Below are 20,367 nucleotides of genomic sequence, written 5' to 3'. Positions count from 1 at the left end.
CTTGAGGCACTCCACTTACAACATTTTCCCACTCTGACTTGATTCCATTTATACTAACTCTCTGTTTCCTTTGGTATAGCCATGCCCTAATCCAGCTTAATATAGCACCCCCAATACCATGAGACTCTATTTTTTTAATCAGTCTTTCATGTGGCACTGTATCAAAAGCTTTGCTAAAGTCAAGGTATACAACATCGCAATCCTTACCACTATCAACTGCCTCAACAATGCTAGAATAAAAAGATAACAAATTTGTTAAACATGAACGGCCATTTATAAAACCATGTTGCGACTCAATTATTAATTTATGTTTTTCAAGATGAAGACGAATTTTATTTGCTATTATAGATTCGAGTAACTTTCCCACAATAGACGTTAGGCTAATTGGTCGATAGTTAGACGCAAGTGATCTATCTCCTTTCTTAAAAACTGGTATCACATTAGCAACTTTCCAAAACTCTGGCACTCTGCCTGACTCTATTGATTTATTAAATATGGTTGACAGTGGGTCACAAAGCTCCTCTTTGCATTCTTTAAGCACCCTAGCAAACACTTCATCCGGCCCTGGGGATTTGTTTGGTTTGAGTTTTACTATTTGTTTAAGAACATCCTCCCTGGTAACTGCTAAACTCGTCAACCTGTCCTCGTCCCCACCCACATAGACTTGTTCGGCTGAAGGCATATTGTTAAGTTCCTCTTTAGTAAATACAGATACAAAATATTTATTAAAAATACTACTCATCTCTTCATCACTATCTGTTATTTGACCTGTCTCAGTTTTTAATGGACCTATCCTTTCCCTAGTCTTAGTACGATATAACTGAAAAAACCCTTTAGGATTTGTCTTTGCTTGCCCTGCTATGCGAACTTCATAGTTTCTTTTAGCTTTCCTTATCTCTTTTTTAACATTTCTAACCAGTTGTACGAATTCCTGTTCTAAAGTGACCTCCCCATTTTTAATCCTTTTGTACCAAGCTCTCTTTTTACCTATAAGGTTCTTCAAATTCTTTGTTATCCACTTTGGGTCATTAGTATACGATCTATTCAATTTGTATGGTATACTACGTTCCTGTGCTTTGTTTAGAATATTCTTAAATAAGTTATATATTGAATCCACATCGAAATCCCCATTTAAGTCACCTATCGCTGGGTTCATGTCTCGCTCCAAGACCGGCCCACACCCCATACCCAAGCCTTTCCAATCAATTTGACCCAAAAAATTTCTTAGGCTATTAAAATCAGCTTTTCGAAAATCTGGCACTTTAACAGAATTTTCTCCTACTGGTCTATTCCATTCTATGCTAAATCTGATTTCTTTGTGATCACTGCTCCCTAGCTCACTCCCTATTTCGATGTCATTAATTTGCGTTTCCCTGTTAGTTAACACTAAATCTAAAATATTATTTTCCCGTGTTGGTTCCTTAATGTGTTGCGTAAGAAAGCAATCGTCAATTAATTCTAGAAAATCTTCTGCTTCACTATTCCCTGTTTTGTTCAACCAGTTTATTCCGCTAAAATTAAAGTCACCCATGACATAAATACTGTTAGATCTAGATGCTCTAGATATTTCATCCCATAGATGCTTTGCTTCCATTCTGTCTAAATTTGGTGGCCTATATATTACTCCTATTATAATATTATTAGCTTTTTCGTTTAATTCAATCCAAATAGTTTCTGTGTGTGGCTCTGTTTTGATTCCCTCTTTGAGACTACATTTCAAATTGTCCCTAACATATATGGCTACTCCACCTCCTCGTCTAATATATCTATCTGTGTGAAATAGTTTAAATCCATATATTTGATATTCAGCTAATAGTTCTCTATTTTCTACATTCATCCACGTTTCGGTAAGTGCAATAATATCTATTTTTTCTGTGCAGACAAGAGCATTTAATTCGTTAATTTTATTTCTTAGACTTCTACTGTTAGTGTAATATACCCTAAGTGAATTGTTATTTTGCGGACCTTCTCTTTCCCTGATCGTTTTGCCAATTCCTTTCTCCCACAAACACATACTTTTATTACCTCCTTCCTCCAAATCAATTCCCATACCTCTATCTACTAACAGTTTAAACCCAAACAAACACCTCTAACCACTTCTTCTAGCGAGTTCGCAACAGCAACAACCCCAGCTCTCGATAGATGCACCCCATCACGAGCATACATTTCATTTCTTCCATAGAAGTGTTCCCAGTTGTCTATGAAAGATATTGCATTTGATTTGCAATATCTTTCCAGCCGGCAATTGACACCAAGTGCCCTCGATATCCATTCATTTCCCACTCCCTTTCTTGGAAGAATGCCACATATGATCGGGATTCCTCCCTTGCTCCTAACTAACTCTATGGCTGTTTTATACCTCTGAATCAGTTCCTCACTCCTGACTCGACCAACATCATTTCCTCCCACGCTAATGCAAGTAATGGGATTGTTCCCATTACCAGCTATAATATCATTCATGTTGTTTATAATATCACCAATGCCAGCTCCGGGATAGCAAACCCTTAACCTGTTCCCCCTATCTCTAGCACAAAACGTTCTATCCAAATACCTTATCTGGGAATCTCCCACAACTAATGTTTGCTTAGGTACTTCCTTTACTTTCTGAGGGGCCTGCGCTTCCTTTCTCTTCGTTGCTTTCCCTTTTGCGCGATCCACAGTCTCTCCACAGCACTCGTCCTCCAAAACGTCAAATGAATTTGAAGTTGCTATGGCGTTTGAAGGCGGCTTTATCAAAGTCTTCTTAAGGCCCCTGTCTTTCGCAACTCTCCAAGACGAGGTCCCTTTACTGCTGGTCTCCTCCTTCGTTACTTCTCGTTGTTTTTTAAGCTGACGCACCTCCTCCCGCAGAGAGTCCAACTCTGTCCTCAGGGCTCCCACTAGAGTCACCAGGTCCTTCACTACAACTTCCATATTGCTATGATAATATAAACTAGTCAACCTGTCCTCATCCCCACCCACATAGACTTGTTCGGCTGAAGGCATATTGTTAAGTTCTTCTTTAGTAAATACAGATATAAAATATTTGTTAAAAATACTACTCATCTCCTTGTCATTATCCGTTATTTGACCTGTCTCAGTTTTTAATGGACCTATCCTTTCCCTAGTCTTAGTACGATATAACTGAAAAAACCCTTTAGGATTTGTCTTTGCTTGCCCTGCTATGCGAACTTCATAGTTTCTTTTTGCTTTCCTTATCTCTTTTTTAACATTTCTAACCAGTTGTACGAATTCCTGTTCTAAAGTGACCTCCCCATTTTTAATCCTTTTGTACCAAGCTCTCTTTTTACCTATAAGGTTCTTCAAATTATTTGTTATCCACTTTGGGTCATTAGTATTCGATCTATTCAATTTGTATGGTATACTATGTTCCTGTGCTTTGTTTAGAATATTCTTAAATAAGTTATATATTAAATCCACATCGAAATCCACTTTTACGTCACCTATCGCTGGGTTCATGTCTCGCTCCAAGACCGGCCCACACCCCATACCCAAGACTTTCCAATCTATTTGACCCAAAAAATTTCTTAGGCTATTAAAATCGGCTTTTCGAAAATCTGGCACTTTAACGGAATTTTCTCCTACAGGTCTATTCCATTCTATGCTAAATCTGATTTCTTTGTGATCACTGTTCCCTAGCTCACTCCCTATTTCGATGTCATTAATTTGTGTTTCCCTGTTAGTTAACACTAAATCTAAAATATTATTTTCCCACGTTGGTTCATTAATGTGTTGCGTAAGAAAGCAATCGTCAATTAATTCTAGAAAATCTTCTGCTTCACTATTCCCTGTTTTGTTCAACCAGTTTATTCCACTAAAGTTAAAGTCCCCCATGACATATATACTGTTAGATCTAGATGCTCTAGATATTTCATCCCATAGATGCTTTGCTTCCATTCTGTCTAAATTTGGTGGCCTATATATAACTCCTATTATAATATTATTTGGTTTTTCGTTTAATTCTATCCAAATAGTTTCTGTGTGTGGCTCAGTTTTGATTCCTTCTTTGAGACTACATTTCAAATTGTCCCTAACATATATGGCTACTCCCCCTCCTCGTCTAATATATCGATCTGTGTGAAATAGTTTAAATCCATTTATTTGATATTCAGCTAATAGTTCTCTATTTTGTACATTCATTCACGTTTCGGTAAGTGCAATAATATCTATTTTTTCTGTGCAGACAAGAGCATTTAATTCGTTAATTTTATTTCTTAGACTTCTACTGTTAGTGTAATATACCCTAAGTGAATTGTTATTTTGAGGCCCTTCTCTTTTCCTGATCAGTTTGCCAATTCTTTTCTCCCACGAACACATACTTTTATTACCTCCTTCCTCCAAATCAATTCCCATACCACTATCTACTAAGAGTTTAAACCCAAACAAACACCTCTAACCACTGGTTCCAACGAGTTCGCAACAGCAACAACCCCAGCCCTCGATAGATGCACCCCATCACGAGCATACATTTCATTTCTTCCATAGAAGTGTTCCCAGTTGTTTATGAAAGATATTGCATTTGATTTGCAATATCTTTCCAGCCGGCAATTGACACCAAGTGCCCTCGACATCCATTCATTTCCCACTCCCTTTCTTGGAAGAATGCCACATATGATCGGGATTCCTCCCTTGCTCCTAACTAATTCAATGGATGTCCTGAATCTCTGTATTAGTTCCTCACTCCTAACTCGCCCAACATCATTACCCCCTGCACTAATACAAATAATGGGTTTGTTCCCATTTCCCGTCATAATATCATTCATGCTTCCAACAATATCACCAATTCCAGCTCCCGGATAGCAAACCCTTAATCTGTTTCCCCTATCTCTGGCACAAAACGTTCTGTCTAAATACCTCACCTGGGAATCTCCCACAACCAAAATTCGCTTCGGACTAAGAACTAAGAATATCGAACTAAGACTAGGGAAAGGATAGGTTCATTAAAAACTGAGACAGGTGAAATAACGGATAATGACAAGGAGATGAGTAGTATTTTTAATAAATATTTTATATCAGTATTTACTAAAGAGGAACTTAACAATATGCCTTCAGCCGAACAAATAAATGTGGGTGGGGACGAGGACAGGTTGACTAGTTTAGCAGTTACCAGGGAGGATGTAATTAAACAAATAGTAAAACTAAAACCAATCAAATCCCCAGGGCCGGATGAAGTGTTATCTTGAGGTTATCTTGAGATGATTTCGGGGCTTTTAGTGTACCCGCGGCCCGTTCCTTGACCAGGCCTCCACCCCCAGGAAGCAGCCCGTGACAGCTGACTAATTCCCAGGTACCTATTTTACTGTTAGGTAACAGGGGCATAGGGTGAAAGAAACTCTGCCCTTTGTTTCTCGCCGGCGCCCGGGATCGAACCCGGGACCACAGGATCAGAAGTCCAGTGTGCTGTCCGCTCGGCCGACCGGCTCCCTGTTTGCCAGGGTGCTTAAAGAATGCACAGAGGAGCTTTCCGAGCCACTGTCTACCATATTAAATAAATCAATAGGGTCGATTGTTTCAAGCGCGGTTGGACATGTTTATGAGTGGGAATGGGTGGTTATAGATAGGAGCTGCCTCGTATGGGCCAATAAGCCTTTTGCAGTTGCCTTTGTTCTTATGTTCTTATGTATCATCAACCCAAACTGAATTAAGAACATAAGAACATAAGAACAAAGGAGTTAGGAGTGAGGAACTAATACAGAGATTCAGGACAGCCATTGAATTAGTTAGGAGCAAGGGAGGAATCCCGATCATATGTGGCATTCTTCCGAGAAAGGGAGTGGGAAATGAATGGATGTCGAGGGCACTTGGTGTCAATTGCCGGCTGGAAAGATATTGCAAATCAAATGCAATATCTTTCATAGACAACTGGGAACACTTCTATGGAAGAAATGAAATGTATGCTTGTGATGGGGTGCATCTATCGAGAGCTGGGGTTGTTGCTGTTGCGAACTCGTTGGAAGAAGTGGTTAGAGGTGTTTGTTTGGGTTTAAACTGTTTGTAGATAGTGGTATGGGAATTGATTTGGAGGAAGAAGGTAATAAAAGTATGTGTTCGTGGGAGAAAGGAATTGGCAAAATGATCAGGGAAAGAAAGAGAGCCTCAAAATAACAATTCACTTAGGGTATATTACACTAACAGTAGAAGTCTAAGAAATAAAATTAACGAATTAAATGCTCCTGTCTGCACAGAAAAAATAGATATTATTGCACTTACCGAAACGTGGATGAATGTAGAAAATAGAGAACTATTAGCTGAATATCAAATAAATGGATTTAAACTATTTCACACAGATCGATATATTAGACGAGGAGGGGAAGTAGCCATATATGTTAGGGACAATTTGAAATGTAGTCTCAAAGAGGGAATCAAAACTGAGCCACACACAGTGTGGCTCAGTTTTGGAAAAACCAAATAATATTATAATAGGAGTTATATATAGGCCACCAAATTTAGACAGAATGGAAGCAAAGTATCTATGGGATGAAATATCTAAAGCATCTAGATCTAACAGTATTTATGTCATGGGTGACTTTAATTTTAGTGGAATAAACTGGGTGAACAAAAACAGGGAATAGTGAAGCAGAAGATTTTCTAGAATTAATTGACGATTGCTTTCTTACGCAACACATTAAGGAACCAACGCTGGAAAATAATATTTTAGATTTAGTGTTAACTAACAGGGAAACACAAATTAATGACATCGAAATAGGGAGTGAGCTAGGGAACAGTGATCACAAAGAAATCAGATTTAGCACAGAATGGAAAAGACCTGTAGGAGAAAATTCTGTTAAAGTGCCAGATTTTCGCAAAGCTGATTTTAATAGCCTAAGAAGTTTTTTGGGTCAAATAGATTGGAAAGTCTTGGGTATGGGGTGTGGGCCAGTCTTGGAGCGAGACATGAACCCAGCGACAGGTGACGTAAAGGAGGATTTCGATGTGGATTTAATATATAACTTATTTAAGAATATTCTAAACAAAGCACAGGAACGTAGTATACCATACAAATTGAATAGGTCGAATACTAATGACCCAAAGTGGATAACAAATAATTTAAAGAACCTTATAGGTAAAAAGAGAGCTTGGAACAAAAGGATTAAGAATGGGGAAGTCAGGTTAGAACAGGAATTCATACAACTGGTTAGAAATGTTAAAAAAGAGATTAGGAAAGCAAAAAGAAACTATGAAGTTCACATAGCAGAGCAAGCAAAGTCAAATCCAAAAGGGTTTTTTTCAGTTATATCGAACTAAGACTAGGGAAAGGATAGGTCCATTAAAATCTGAGACAGGTCAAATAACGGATAATGACAAGGAGATGAGTAGTATTTTTAACAAATATTTTATATCTGTATTTACTAAAGAAGAACTTAACAATATGCCTTCAGCCGAACAAGTCTATGTGGATGGGGATGAGGACAGGTTGACCAGTTTAGCAGTTACCAGGGAGGATGTAATTAAACAATTAGAAAAACTAAAACCAAACAAATCCCTAGGGCCCGATGAAGTGTTTGCCAGGGTGCTTAAAGAATGCAAAGAGGAGCTTTCCGAGCCACTGTCTACCATATTTAATAAATCAACAGAGTCAGGCAGAGTGCCAGAGTCATGGAAGGTAGCTAATGTGGTACCAATTTTTAAGAAAGGAGATAGATCACTTGCGTCAAACTATCGGCCAATTAGCCTAACGTCTATTGTGGGAAAGTTACTTGAATCAATAATTGCAAATACAATTCGTCTCCATCTTGAAAAACATAAATTAATAAATCAGTCGCAACATGGTTTTACAAATGGCCGTTCATGTTTAACAAATTTGCTAACTTTTTATTCCAGCATAGTTGAGGCAGTTGATAGTGGTAAGGATTGTGATGTTGTGTACCTTGACTTTAGCAAAGCTTTTGATACAGTGCCACATGAAAGACTAATTAAAAAAATAGAAGCTCATGGTATTGGGGGTGCTATATTAAGTTGGATTAGGGCATGGCTATTCCAAAGGAAACAGAGAGTTAGTATAAATGGGGTTAAGTCAGAGTGGGATAATGTTGTTAGTGGAGTACCTCAGGGCTCTGTCCTGGGACCTCTGTTGTTTATAATATATATAAATGATTTAGATTCAGGTTTGAGTAGCAACATTTGCAAATTTGCCGATGATACGAAAATCGGTAGGGAAATGAATTCGGAGGAGGACTCACTATCACTTCAAGTTGATCTAGATCGGGTTTTGAAATGGTCAAAGGATTGGCAAATGCAGTTTAATGCTGATAAGTGTAAAGTTCTGAGGCTAGGTAATGATGATAGAGTTACAAGATACGAGCTAGATGGTGTTGAGATTGCGAAGTCGGATTGCGAAAGGGATCTGGGAGTTATGATTAGTAAGAATTGAAAACAAAAGGATCAATGCGTGAATGTTCGTAATAAGGCGAATAGGACACTGGGATTTATTAATCGAAGCGTTAGTAACAAGACACCTGGTGTGGTTCTTAAGCTATATCTTGCCCTGGTTAGGCCCCATTTAGATTATGCAGTTCAGTTTTGGTCGCCGTATTATAGAATGGATATAAATTCACTTGAACGTGTCCAACGTAGGATGCCTAAGTTAATTCCCCAAATTAGAAATCTTTCATATGAAGAAAGATTAACAAAGCTTAAGTTGCATTCACTGGAAAGGCGAAGAGTTAGGGGTGACATGATAGAGGTTTACAAGTGGATGAATGGACATAACAGGGGGAATATTAATAGGGTATTAAAAATATCAACACAAGACAGAACACGAAACAATGGGTATAAATTGGATAAGTTTAGATTTAGGAAAGACTTGGGTAAATACTGGTTCAGTAACAGGGTTGTTGATTTGTGGAACCAATTGCCGCGTAACGTGGTGGAGGTGGTGTCCCTCGATTGTTTCAAGCGCGGGTTGGACAAGTATATGAGTGGGATTGGGTGGTTATAGAATAGGAGCTGCCTCGTATGGGCCAATAGGCCTACTGCAGTTACCTTTGATCTTATGTTCTAATGACCCAAAGTGGATAACAAAGAATTTGAAGAACCTTATAGGTAAAAAGAGAGCGATGTACAAAAGGATTAAGAATGGGGAAGTCAGTTTAGAACAGGAATTCATACAACTGGTTAGAAATGTTAAAAAAGAGATTAGGAAAGCAAAAAGAAACTATGAAGTTCGCATAGCAGAGCAAGCAAAGTCAAATCCTAAAGGGGTTTTTCAGTTATATCGAACTAAGACTAGGGAAAGGATAGGTCCATTAAAATCTGAGACAGGTCAAATAACGGATAATGACAAAGAGATGAGTAGTATTTTTAACAAATATTTTATATCTGTATTTACTAAAGAAGAACTTAACAATATGCCTTCAGCCGAACAAGTCTATGTGAGTAGGGATGAGGACAGGTTAACTAGTTTAGCAGTTACCAGGGAGTATGTAATTAAACAATTAGTAAAAATAAAATTAGTAAACCAAACAAATCCCCAGGGCTGGATGAAGTGTTTGCCAGGGTGCTTAAAGAATGCAAAGAGCTTTCCGAGCCACTGTCTACCATATTTAATAAATCAATAGAGTTAGGCAGAGTGCCAGAGTCATGGAAGGTAGCTAATGTGGTACCAATTTTTAAGAAAGGAGATAGATCACTTGCGTCAAACGATCGGCCAATTAGCCTAACGTCTATTGTGGGAAAGTTACTTGAATCAATAATTGCAAATACAATTCGTCTTCATCTTGAAAAATATAAATTAATAAATGAGTCACAACATGGTTTTACAAATGGCAAATATTAAGTTGGATTAGGGCATGGCTATTCCAAAGGAAACAGAGAGTTAGTATAAATGGGGTTAAGTTAGAGTGGGATAATATTGTTAGGGGAGTGCCTCAGGGCTCTGTCCTGGGACCTCTGTTGTTTATAATATATATAAATGATTTAGATTCAGGTTTGAGTAGCAACATCTGCAAATTTGCAGATGATACAAAAATTGGTAGGGAAATTAACACGAAAGAAAACTCGCTATCACTTCAAGTTGATCTAAATAGGGTTTTAAAATGGTCAAAAGACTGGCAGATGCAGTTTAATGCTAATAAATGTAAAGTTTTGAGGCTAGGTAATGATGATAGAGTTACAAGATACGAGCTAGATCGGAGCCGGTCGGCCGAGCGGACAGCACGCTGTACTTGTGATCCTGTGGTCCTGGGTTCGATCCCAGGCGCCGGCGAGAAACAATGGGCAGAGTTTCTTTCACCCTATGCCCCTGTTACCTAGCAGTAAAATAGGTACCTGGGTGTTAGTCAGCTGTCACAGGTTGCTTCCTGGGGGTGGAGGCCTGGTCGAGGACCGGGCCGCGGGGACACTAAAAAGCCCCGAAATCATCTCAAGATAACCTCAAGATAGATGGTGTTGAGATTGCGAAGTCGGATTGCGAAAGAGATCTGGGAGTTATGATTAGTAAGAATTTATAACAAAATGATCAATGCATGAATGTTCGTAATAGGGCGAATAGGACACTGGGATTTATTAATCGAAGCGTTAGTAACAAGACACCTGGTGTGGTTCTTCAGCTATATCTTGCTCTGGTTAGGCCCCATTTAGATTATGCAGTTCAGTTTTGGTCGCCGTACTATAGAATAGATATAAATTCACTTGAACGTGTCCAGCATAGGAAGACAAAGTTAATTCCCCAAATTAGAAATCTTTCATATGAAGAAAGATTAATAAAGCTTAAATTGCATTCACTGGAAAGGCGAAGAGTTAGGGGTGACATGATAGATGTTTACAAGTGGATGTGTGGACATAACAAAGGGGATATTAATAGGGTATTAAAAATATCAACTCAAGACAGAACACGAAACAATGGGTATAAATTGGATAAGTTTTGATTTAGGAAAGACTTGGATAAATACTGGTTCGGTAACAGGGTTGTTGATTTGTGGAACCAATTACCACGTAACGTGGTGGAGGTGGGGTTCCTCGATTGTTTCAAGCGCGGGTTTGACATGTATATTAGTGGGATTGGGTGGTTATAGATAGGAGCTTCCTCGTATGGGCCAATAGGCTATCTGCAGTTACCTTTGTTGTTATGTTCCTTATGTGGCACTGTATCAAAAGCTTTGCTAAAGTCAAGGAACACAACATCACAATCCTTACCACTATCAACTGCCTCAACTATGCTAGAATAAAAAGATAACAAATTTGTTAAACATGAACGGCCATTTATAAAACCATGTTGCGACTCAATTATTAATTTCTGCTTTTCCTAAACATAAATTGGGAATTGAAATCACGAAACTATATTGTGTTTGAGGTGGTCGCCTGTCCAAATAACACTGAGATATCCATTTCAGCACGTGGAGACATGTAAACATTAAATACTTTACGTTTTCGTGTCTTAGCTCAATGGATACACCCATAACCTCTGTCCTCTGGCTGAGTATGGGCTTGGAGATCAGGTCACGTTTCACATAAATGGCATCCCCTGGATTGTCCGTTGACCCAAGAAAGGAAGAAGCTTTGATAACCTGAGATTTAAGTTTCTAATCCGTCTGTAAGTCACCTCTCTTGTAGTACCCAGATACCTTTGGTTGCCATTATGCGTTGCAAGTGTTGCAATTGTGTGTGAAGCACTTTCACACTCAATTGCAGGATTTTTAGTTCTATTAGTTATTGGAACATGTTGATATTACCTTGACATCCATGGAGGTAGAGTCAGATGACCTCGCCATGGAAGTTGGAATTGGAGTAGAGGATCTTGATGCACTTGACACTGAGAGTATTTTTCTGGCCTGCGATCTTGAAGGTGAGGATATAGTTCGTTGGAATTTAAGGTTGTCCTCAATTATCTTTTGAATCTGTGGATTGTGTGATACCATGTTTTGCTAGTAAGGTTTGGACAATTCAGTTACTATGGATCTATGAATTGTCCAGAGAGAGAGTCCAATTGTGCGGAAGCACTACTTACTGCTGTGCTGGCTGGGGGACTGTATACTTTTTGGCTTTACCGGTAGGAACTCGGATACTCTTGCCTTTATTGCCCTGAGTGTTCTTACTGGATGCAATAAGGGAGCGATTACGTTGGACTATTTCCTGGTGGCCCCAAATCTCCCTCAGTCCAGGATAGAGACTTTCTCACCCTCTTCCATGCCGATGTGGCCTATGGCCCCCTCCACAGCTCCACACTGTTTTTGTGGGAGACTGAGCCTGCAGACTCCACATTTCACTTGGCGTTGGTAACTATCCATGTGATGTTCAAGTCTCTGACATTTGAAGCATCTGAGGGGCTGTGGGGTGTAAGGCCTGTGTTGGAACATGAGAACATAAGAACACGGTAACTGCAGAAGGCCTATTGGCTCATACGAGGCAGCTTCTATTTATAACTAACCAATCCCACTCATATGCATGTCCAACCCACGTTTGAAACAATCGAGGGACCCCACCTCCACCACGTTACGTGGTAATTGGTTCCACAAATCAACAACCTTGTTACCGAACCAGTATTTACCCAAGTCTTTCCTAAATCTAAACCTACCCAATTTATACCCATTGTTGCATGTTCCGCTCCAAATGCCAAAATCAAGCTTCTCTGGAATCTGTCTTCTTACAGTGACTAGAGTTTGTCGGTTTTCCTACTTCGTGGTTTTTACCCCTGGCATCTTTCTGCTGGCGCCACATAATTCAGCTTTTTTAAATGAGTTAGGACTATGTGCAGGGGATAGTGGATGTCATTGATTCTCCTTATTTTGTCCTATGGCTTAAGTTCGTCGCCTTCCTTGTGATTCATAAGAATATTTAAAGCTATTTCATCTTTGGGCATCAGAATGTATTCACCTCTGAGGCTTTGCTTTGCTGTGATCTTGAGCTGAGGATTGTTTTTACAAGGTCCCTACTGTGGTATACGATGTCTTGACCCTGAACATGATGTGCTATTTTCAGCGGTGATTTGATCTGGGTAATTGCTGAGTTTATCGATAGAGTCATCTTTTCTCAATAGGTCCTAGTGAAGTGGTTCTTCCTGTTGGCCTTGGTCACAGGAGTGTAATCGCAATTACTATCGGAACTGCGGATATTCTTCCTTTTGTGACTGGGAGCAGCAACGTTGGTTCTCTCACAACACCATCTCTATCAGATGATCAAGCATGTGATACATTGTCAAGCATCTGATACATTATCAAGCATCTGATACATTATCAAGCATCTGATACATTATCAAGCATGTGATACATTGTCAAGCATCTGATACAATGTCAAGCATCTGATACATTATCAAGCATCTGATACAATGTCAAGCATCTGATACAATGTCAAGCATCTGATACATTATCAAGCATCTGATACATTATCAAGCATCTGATACATTATCAAGCATCTGATACATTATCAAGCATCTGATACATTATCAAGCATCTGATACATTATCAAGCATCTGATACATTATCAAGCATCTGATACATTATCAAGCATCTGATACATTATCAAGCATCTGATACATTATCAAGCATCTGATACATTGTCAAGCATCTGATACAATGTCAAGCATCTGATACATTATCAAGCATCTGATACATTGTCAAGCATCTGATACAATGTCAAGCATCTGATACAATGTCAAGCATCTGATACAATGTCAAGCATCTGATACAATGTCAAGCATCTGATACAATGTCAAGCATCTGATACAATGTCAAGCATCTGATACAATGTCAAGCATCTGATACAATGTCAAGCATGTGATACATTGTCAAGCATGTGATACATTGTCAAGCATCTGATACATGGTTAAGCTTCTTATACATAGTGAAGCATTTGACGCATGGTCAAGCACCTGACACAATCAAACATCTGATACATTATTAAACATTTTATTCACGATCAAGCATCTGATACACGTTCATATATATGACAGTGTCAGACCACGGAGGAAAATTGAAACAGGAATTTCCTTAAGTACTTTCGTATATTAATACTTCTTCAGAGGAGTCTGTCGTATTAATATACGAAAGTACTTAAGGAAATTCCTGTTTCAATTTTCCTCCGTGGTCTGGCACGGTCACATTTTTAGTCACGTATTTATTTTTCGTGTTTTATATGTATATTTATATATATATATTGGTGTATACTGGCAGCAGGTTTTCTTTCAAACATGTTTCATTGAAAATGACCGCATATTCTGTATTTATTATTTTCTGATTTAGGGCTTCTATCCCTCTAACTATTTTCTTAGCATCAGGGCTTAGTTGAAATAGGAGTTCTCCAAAACTCATTTTCGTACTTTAAGGTGAAGAAAAGAAGTGATTTACTATAGAGTGAATTACACTTATTTATACAATTTGCACAACGTTTCGAACCTCCATGGTTCATTCTCAAGTGAACAGATCTTACAATGCTGGTTGATTTTATACCTGCACTGGGTCAGGCGATAATACAATAAAGGTGATTGATTGATAATGATTGATAAAGATTAAGCCACCCAAGAGGTGGCACGGGCATGAATAGCCCGTAAGTGGTACAATTTTTTTTCTCAGTATTCTGAGGTTGCATTTAACCATCAAGCTGTTATCGCGGGGGAGGATACTGCTTCACAGTCTTTATGAGGGTGTCCAGCTGCTGGACACCTTTGTTGACCAGGAGAGTGGCTGTGTTAATGGTTTCAGGGTGGCCACTGCATGATTCAGGAACTCTTAAAGCTCTTCTAAGGTCATTGGTTGCTTCACATTCCAGAAGATAGTGAAGTAATGGCTTTTCTGTGACAGTTTGGCAGAAGATGCACTCTCTCTGTCGGGGTTCACCAATCTCCCAGTTGCATCTGTAACCTAGACGTAGTCTATATAGCCTAACTGCTATTTCCCTGTGGATTCCTTTTGGGATATTTAACCTTTCTAATTTGGTTGCCTGAAGATACCATGTTGCAGATGGCGAACCTTCAGCTATTCTCTGGTGCAGGTAGACTTTGTTGAGATGTGAGAGTTTTTTGGTGATGATGTTTTTTATGTTCTCTAGGCTGGGTTGAATTGTTTTATGTATCACTGGATGACGAGTTGCCAATTTAGCAATTTCATCAGCTTTTTCATTTAATGGGATTCCAATATGGGATGGGATCCAGTTTAAAGTTATGTTGAGTCCTTTGCCTTTAGCGACTGCTCCAAGATACAAATTGGTGGTAATTATTTCCACATTATCTTTCCACTGTTTTTGTCCTAGTATTTGAAGTGCAGCTTTTGAGTCTGTGTGTATGATTGCATTTTGAGTGTTTTGTGCAATCACATATGCGAATGCCTGTTGTATGGCAAACAGCTCAGATTGGGTTGATGATACTAGTCCTCCCAGTCTCCAATATGCCTGAACGCTGGTCGTGCAAAGAGTAGCGCCAGCACTCTCATTTTCTGTGTCCACCGATCCGTCTGTGAAGATGTGGGTGGCTCCTGCTACTGCTATGCTATACATTTGCTCTTCTATTATGCGCCTTAGGATTGTCGGATCATAGGCAGCCTTTTTCATTGGGAGACTTTCTATTACTATTTTGAAAGTAGGCTCTTCCCACGGCGCGGAAGGAGTGTAATTTGGGTGTGGATGATCACCCTCTCTATCAAGAATCATGTTTTTTAAATGTAGTCTGTTTAGGACTTTTCCTGCTCTTGCAACCCAAGAGTTTCCATTGTTTTGGCCTAGTCCAACCACCAAGGCCTGCCGTACTGGGATTGGATCAGAAGAAATAATTATCTTACTGATAATTGTAGCTGTCCTTTGTGATATTCTTTCTTGTAGAGAGGGCAAACCCGTCTCTAGTCTAAGAGTTTCAAGCCTGGTCCACATGGGGGCTCCCAGTGCAGCTCTCATAGCATTGTTTTGGGCAACTTCAAGCTTTTTCCACTGTTGGTGTGATAGATTTGTGAGTGCAGGTGCGGCATAATCGATCACTGATCTGACTGCCTGTACATAGTATGTGCGAAGGACTTGCAGATTGGCTCCTCCAGAAAGGGAGGTTAGCGACCAGAGGATTGCCGTCCGGGCCGCAGTTCGCTCTCTCAAGTAAGTGACCTCAGCATTAAAATTCATGTGTGTGTCCAGGATTATTCCTAGATACTGATAGGTGTCGACCCATTCTATTGGTTGATCCTGTACTGTGAGTTGGATGTTGGGCTTCGCTATTTTTATGGGCATGGCTTTTGACTTTGAGGGGTTGAGTTTGATCTCAATCTGTTTTGCCTCTTTACTGATGCAGTCTAAGCATTTGGGTGCAAGGCGCGCCGCATCCCTTCCTTTTATGATGATGACAAAGTCGTCCGCATAGTTTAGCAGCCTGCAGTGATGTGGGAGTTTCAACCTCATTATTCTTTCCATTAAACAGTTGAAGAGAAGAGGGCTGAGAATACCTCCTTGCGGTGTACCATTTTCATGTCTTTTGTACTCAGAGACTGTGCCATGAAGTTTTACTCTTGCTTCTCTGTTTATGAGACAGTTTTTGGTTCAGGAGAGCAGGTTGCCTCTGACCTCTTTGTCAATGAGGCAGCAGAGAATAGCTGGGGCGCTAGCCAGTTCAAAGGCTTTTTCGAGGTCCAGGAATACCAGCATTCCTGGTCTGTCATTCAAGTGGGCTAACAGAGTTGTAATACATTCCACTGTGCCAACCCCTCTTCTATAGGCATACATATCATGGTGCAGTTTAGGCATTTTCCACTCCAGTCTGTTGAGTGCCATTCTGTCAGCCGTCTTGGCTGCACAGCTTTGGAGAGAGATGGGCCTGGGATTAGCTGGATCTTTGGGTTTTGGGATCGGCACTATGTCTGCTCTATTCCAAGCAGAAGGTCTAGTTTGAGAAGTCCAGGCTAAATTAATTAACCTTAGGTATGCAGCGTCTCCCTCTGGGCCGAGGTTTCTAATCATTTTATAGGTTATTTTATCGGCTCCAGGGGATGTATCCTTGGAGTTTTTCTTAGCCCGATTGAGCTCATCCAGTGTGAAGGGGGCATTAGTGTCAGAGACTTCTTCACATGCTGTAAGGATTCTGTGCCACCTTTCTTCCTCTAGTCCGGTCTGTACTGCTAATACATCTGGTGGAAGTTGATTGCTGGCTGCTCTCTCTGCAAACCTGGTTGCCAGTACTTCGGCTTCCTGTTGAGGATCCTTAGGGTGTGGAGCTTTAGGTGTTTTATTCCCTTTGGCCCGGTGAATTTGCTGCCACATCTCTCCGAGAGAGGTGTGTTCATTCAGGTGTGAACACCATTCCTGCCACTTTTGTTCTTTTATTTGTCTGGTCTCTCGATGTACATGTTCCTTGACCTCACAAAGTAAGATCCTGTTGCAGTCACTTGGCTGCTTTTTGTATAGCTTTCTTGTTCTATTGAGTCTATGGTTGAGTTCTTTGACACGTTCGCAATAGTACCAATGATCTTTATGGTGTCCGGTGGACTGTTTTTTCAGTGGGATTGAGTGGTTGGCTGCACTTTGAATCGCTTTGACAAATTCTTGTTCTGCCTGATTAATGTCTTCTGGAAGATCATAGTTTCTTTGTCACTCTGAAATGAGGTTTTGAAATCGGTCCCAGTTTGTTAAAGCAAAGTTCCAGGCTTCAGATGGAGGCGGAGGTGGGGTGGGTAGGTCTAACTGAAGATCAATTTGGACCCCATAGTGGTCGCTTGTTAGTGTGGGCTCAACTGACCATGTTGCTGCATCTCTTAGGGAGGCTGAAACGAAGGTTAGGTCTAATCTGTCTCCTTGGATGTGGGTAGGTTCATTCTTGTTTAGGATTTGTATTTCTGGAAGCTGGTCCAGTAGATGTGTAATGTGTATGCCGGCTTCATTTGTTCTGTTCGAGCCCAGTGCCAATCGATGATGGGCATTAAAATCTCCACAAATGATTGTGTTTGTTGTTGTCGCGTGTCCAAATAACACAGAGAGATCCATTTCGGCTTGTGGAGACCTGTACACATTGAACACTTCAAGTTTGTCGTGTCTTAGCTCAATGGTGACTCCCATTACCTCTGTCCCTGCTCCACAATTGGGTGGGCTGGTTATGGATTTGGAGATCAGGTCACATTTTACATAGATTGCACATCCCCTGGATTGCCCATTGATCCATGGAAGGAAGAAGCCTCGATAGCCTGAGATTTTAGGTTCTAATCCGGCTCGAAGCAAGCTCTCCTGTAGTATCAGGATGTCTATGCCCTTGGTTGCTGCTATGCATTGCAAGTGTTGCAATTTAGTGCGCAGTCCTTGCGCATTCCATTGCAGGATCTTTAGACCTCTAGGTTCTTGGAATTTGCTGATAATTCCGTGGTATCCATGGAGTCTGATGAACACGCCATGGAAGTTGCAATTGGTGTATAGGTTCTTAGTGGACCTAAAATTGACTCATCAATGTCGCTTTCCGACGAGCTGGACTCTATCTGCTTTTTATGGGGGTGTCTCCTGCCCTGCTGTCTTGACGGTGTGGATATTACATCTTCGAATTTTTTGAGCTTGTGCTCAATTGTCTTCCGAGTCTCTGTGGTTTGCTTGATTCCATGTGAAGACAGCAGACATTCGATCAACTCAGTGACCAAAGTTTTGAGCATTGGCCAGAGAGCGTCCAGTTCAGTGGGGGCACTATTTAATGTTGTGCAGGTTTGGGGCCTAGTGGCTTTTAGACCCTTCTCGGTGGTAACTTTGACACTGGAATTGCTACTCCTATTGGCCCCAGTGTGCTTGCTGGATGAAATGGGAGGCCGACTGCTTTGAACATGATTCTTGTGTCCTCCATCTTTCTTTTTGTCCTGTACTGTCTTCTCACCCTTCACCATGGCCGATGGTGAAGGGCCGTGTGCCCCCTCTTCCTGAATGGGTAGACTCCACGCGGTTTTAGTGGGCATGGGAGCTGGTATTCGTTTTGGTGGGGTTTCGGCTCCGCTGTAGGCGTGGTGGGGTTCGTTTGAAGCCTTTAGAGCCTTTCAGGGCATTTCAAGTTCCAGACGTGATGTGCCTTGGAACAATTTGGGCATTTTGCCTGAACAGGGTGGTTTGCCTTGAATTTATCAATACATGTTTTTGTATCATGGGGCTGGCTGCAGACTCCACACCTCACTGGGTGTTGGCAGCCATCTTTGTGATGCCCAAATCTCTGACATCTAAAGCATCTTAGGGGTTCTGGGGTGTAAGGCCTGTGTTGGAACACGCCCCAGATTCCAAGGTCAAGTTTCTCCGGGATCCGTCCTCTTACTGTGAGAAGGACTTGTCGAGTTTCCTGTTTTGTGGTTCGTACTTGGCATTCTCTGCTGACACCACATAGTTCAGCTTTTCGAGATGGCCAAGGGCCATATGCAAGGGATAGTGGAGGACAATGATTTTACTTATTTTATCCTCTGGTTTCAGTTCCTCACATTTTGCGTAATTTTTTAGAATCGTAGCGGCCGACTCGTCTTTAGGCCTCAGAATGTATTCTCCTTTGAGATTAGGTTTTGCTCTGACCTGGAGCTAGGGGGACTCTTTTTCCAGGTCCACTACAGTAGCGTAGGAAGACTTACCTTCCGTGTGCTGCACTTTGAAGACTGGAAGCGTAGATCTAGTCTGAGGCGCTGGGAGAGCTGGAGAAGCTGGAGAGATTAATGGGCGATGGGTCGTCATGGAGTGACTTGTCCTGTTAGCCTTATTCACGTGATGCCACTCGCCGTCACTTTCGGAACTAGTATCCATTATCGATGGTCTTTTCCTACACTGAGCAGCATTGCTGGATCGATTATAAGTCAATTGGAATTCCATGATGAAATTCAAATGATCACTTGTGGAGTGGTCTGGTGAGTGAAGGTGATGCTCTGTGCTACTGGAGACAAAGTCAGCGTGCCTGTCACAATAAAGGTGAAAACATGGGGGATACATAAGGGATAAATGTGAGGTGAAACATAGAGGTAACTTCAGAAGGCTTATTGGCCCATACGAGGCAGCTCCTATTTAAACACAAAGATTAATCCAGTGTAATTGGCCTGTTATGTTGGACATTGTCTTCTGTGTTGGCATCGTTATGTTCTGGTCTTGTCCTTACTCTCATGGTGGGTAGAGTAAATAGTTCCGTGATTTGGGTGTTCATGGTAGGTTGTTCTATTCTTATGTGAATTGCCTCAAGAATTTGTAATCTTCTTGCATCTTGGGTTTTGTCTATTATGCAGGTATTCTTGTTCAACATTTCTCTTGTTAGAGTGATGTCATGGGCTTGTCTCATGTGATTCCTAGGGGCACCGGAGTGAAGATGGCATGTCAAACGCCTCGTCAGCTTGGTCGACGTCATACCTATGTACTTAAATTGAAGGCTACATCCTTCGTGGGGGCAAGTGTACATGTATACAACGCTTGACTGCTGTAGAGGGTTCTCCGTCGGCTTCGGGCTGTTTTTGATAAGGAGTTCGGAAGTCTTCTTGG

At 40.7% G+C, this 20,367-nt stretch overlaps 1 protein-coding gene across 1 annotated transcript in view; it reads right to left on the bottom strand.

The window, feature by feature from the left end:
- LOC138366802 (uncharacterized protein PF3D7_1120000-like) overlaps positions 1-11,855 on the bottom strand; it is a 67,253-nt gene extending 55,398 nt beyond the window's left edge. The window contains exon 1 of the mRNA XM_069328086.1: positions 11,670-11,855. Within this exon, the coding sequence (XP_069184187.1) occupies positions 11,670-11,855 (186 nt within the window). The remainder of the gene's footprint in view (positions 1-11,669) is intronic.
- Positions 11,856-20,367: the final 8,512 nt, after the last annotated feature.

The sequence above is a fragment of the Procambarus clarkii genome, chromosome 20 (genome assembly GCF_040958095.1).
Source record: "Procambarus clarkii isolate CNS0578487 chromosome 20, FALCON_Pclarkii_2.0, whole genome shotgun sequence".
NCBI classification, from domain to species: Eukaryota; Metazoa; Arthropoda; class Malacostraca; order Decapoda; family Cambaridae; genus Procambarus; species Procambarus clarkii.
Note: the sequence above shows the minus strand (reverse complement) of the source record. Positions and strands in the feature narration are given on the sequence as shown.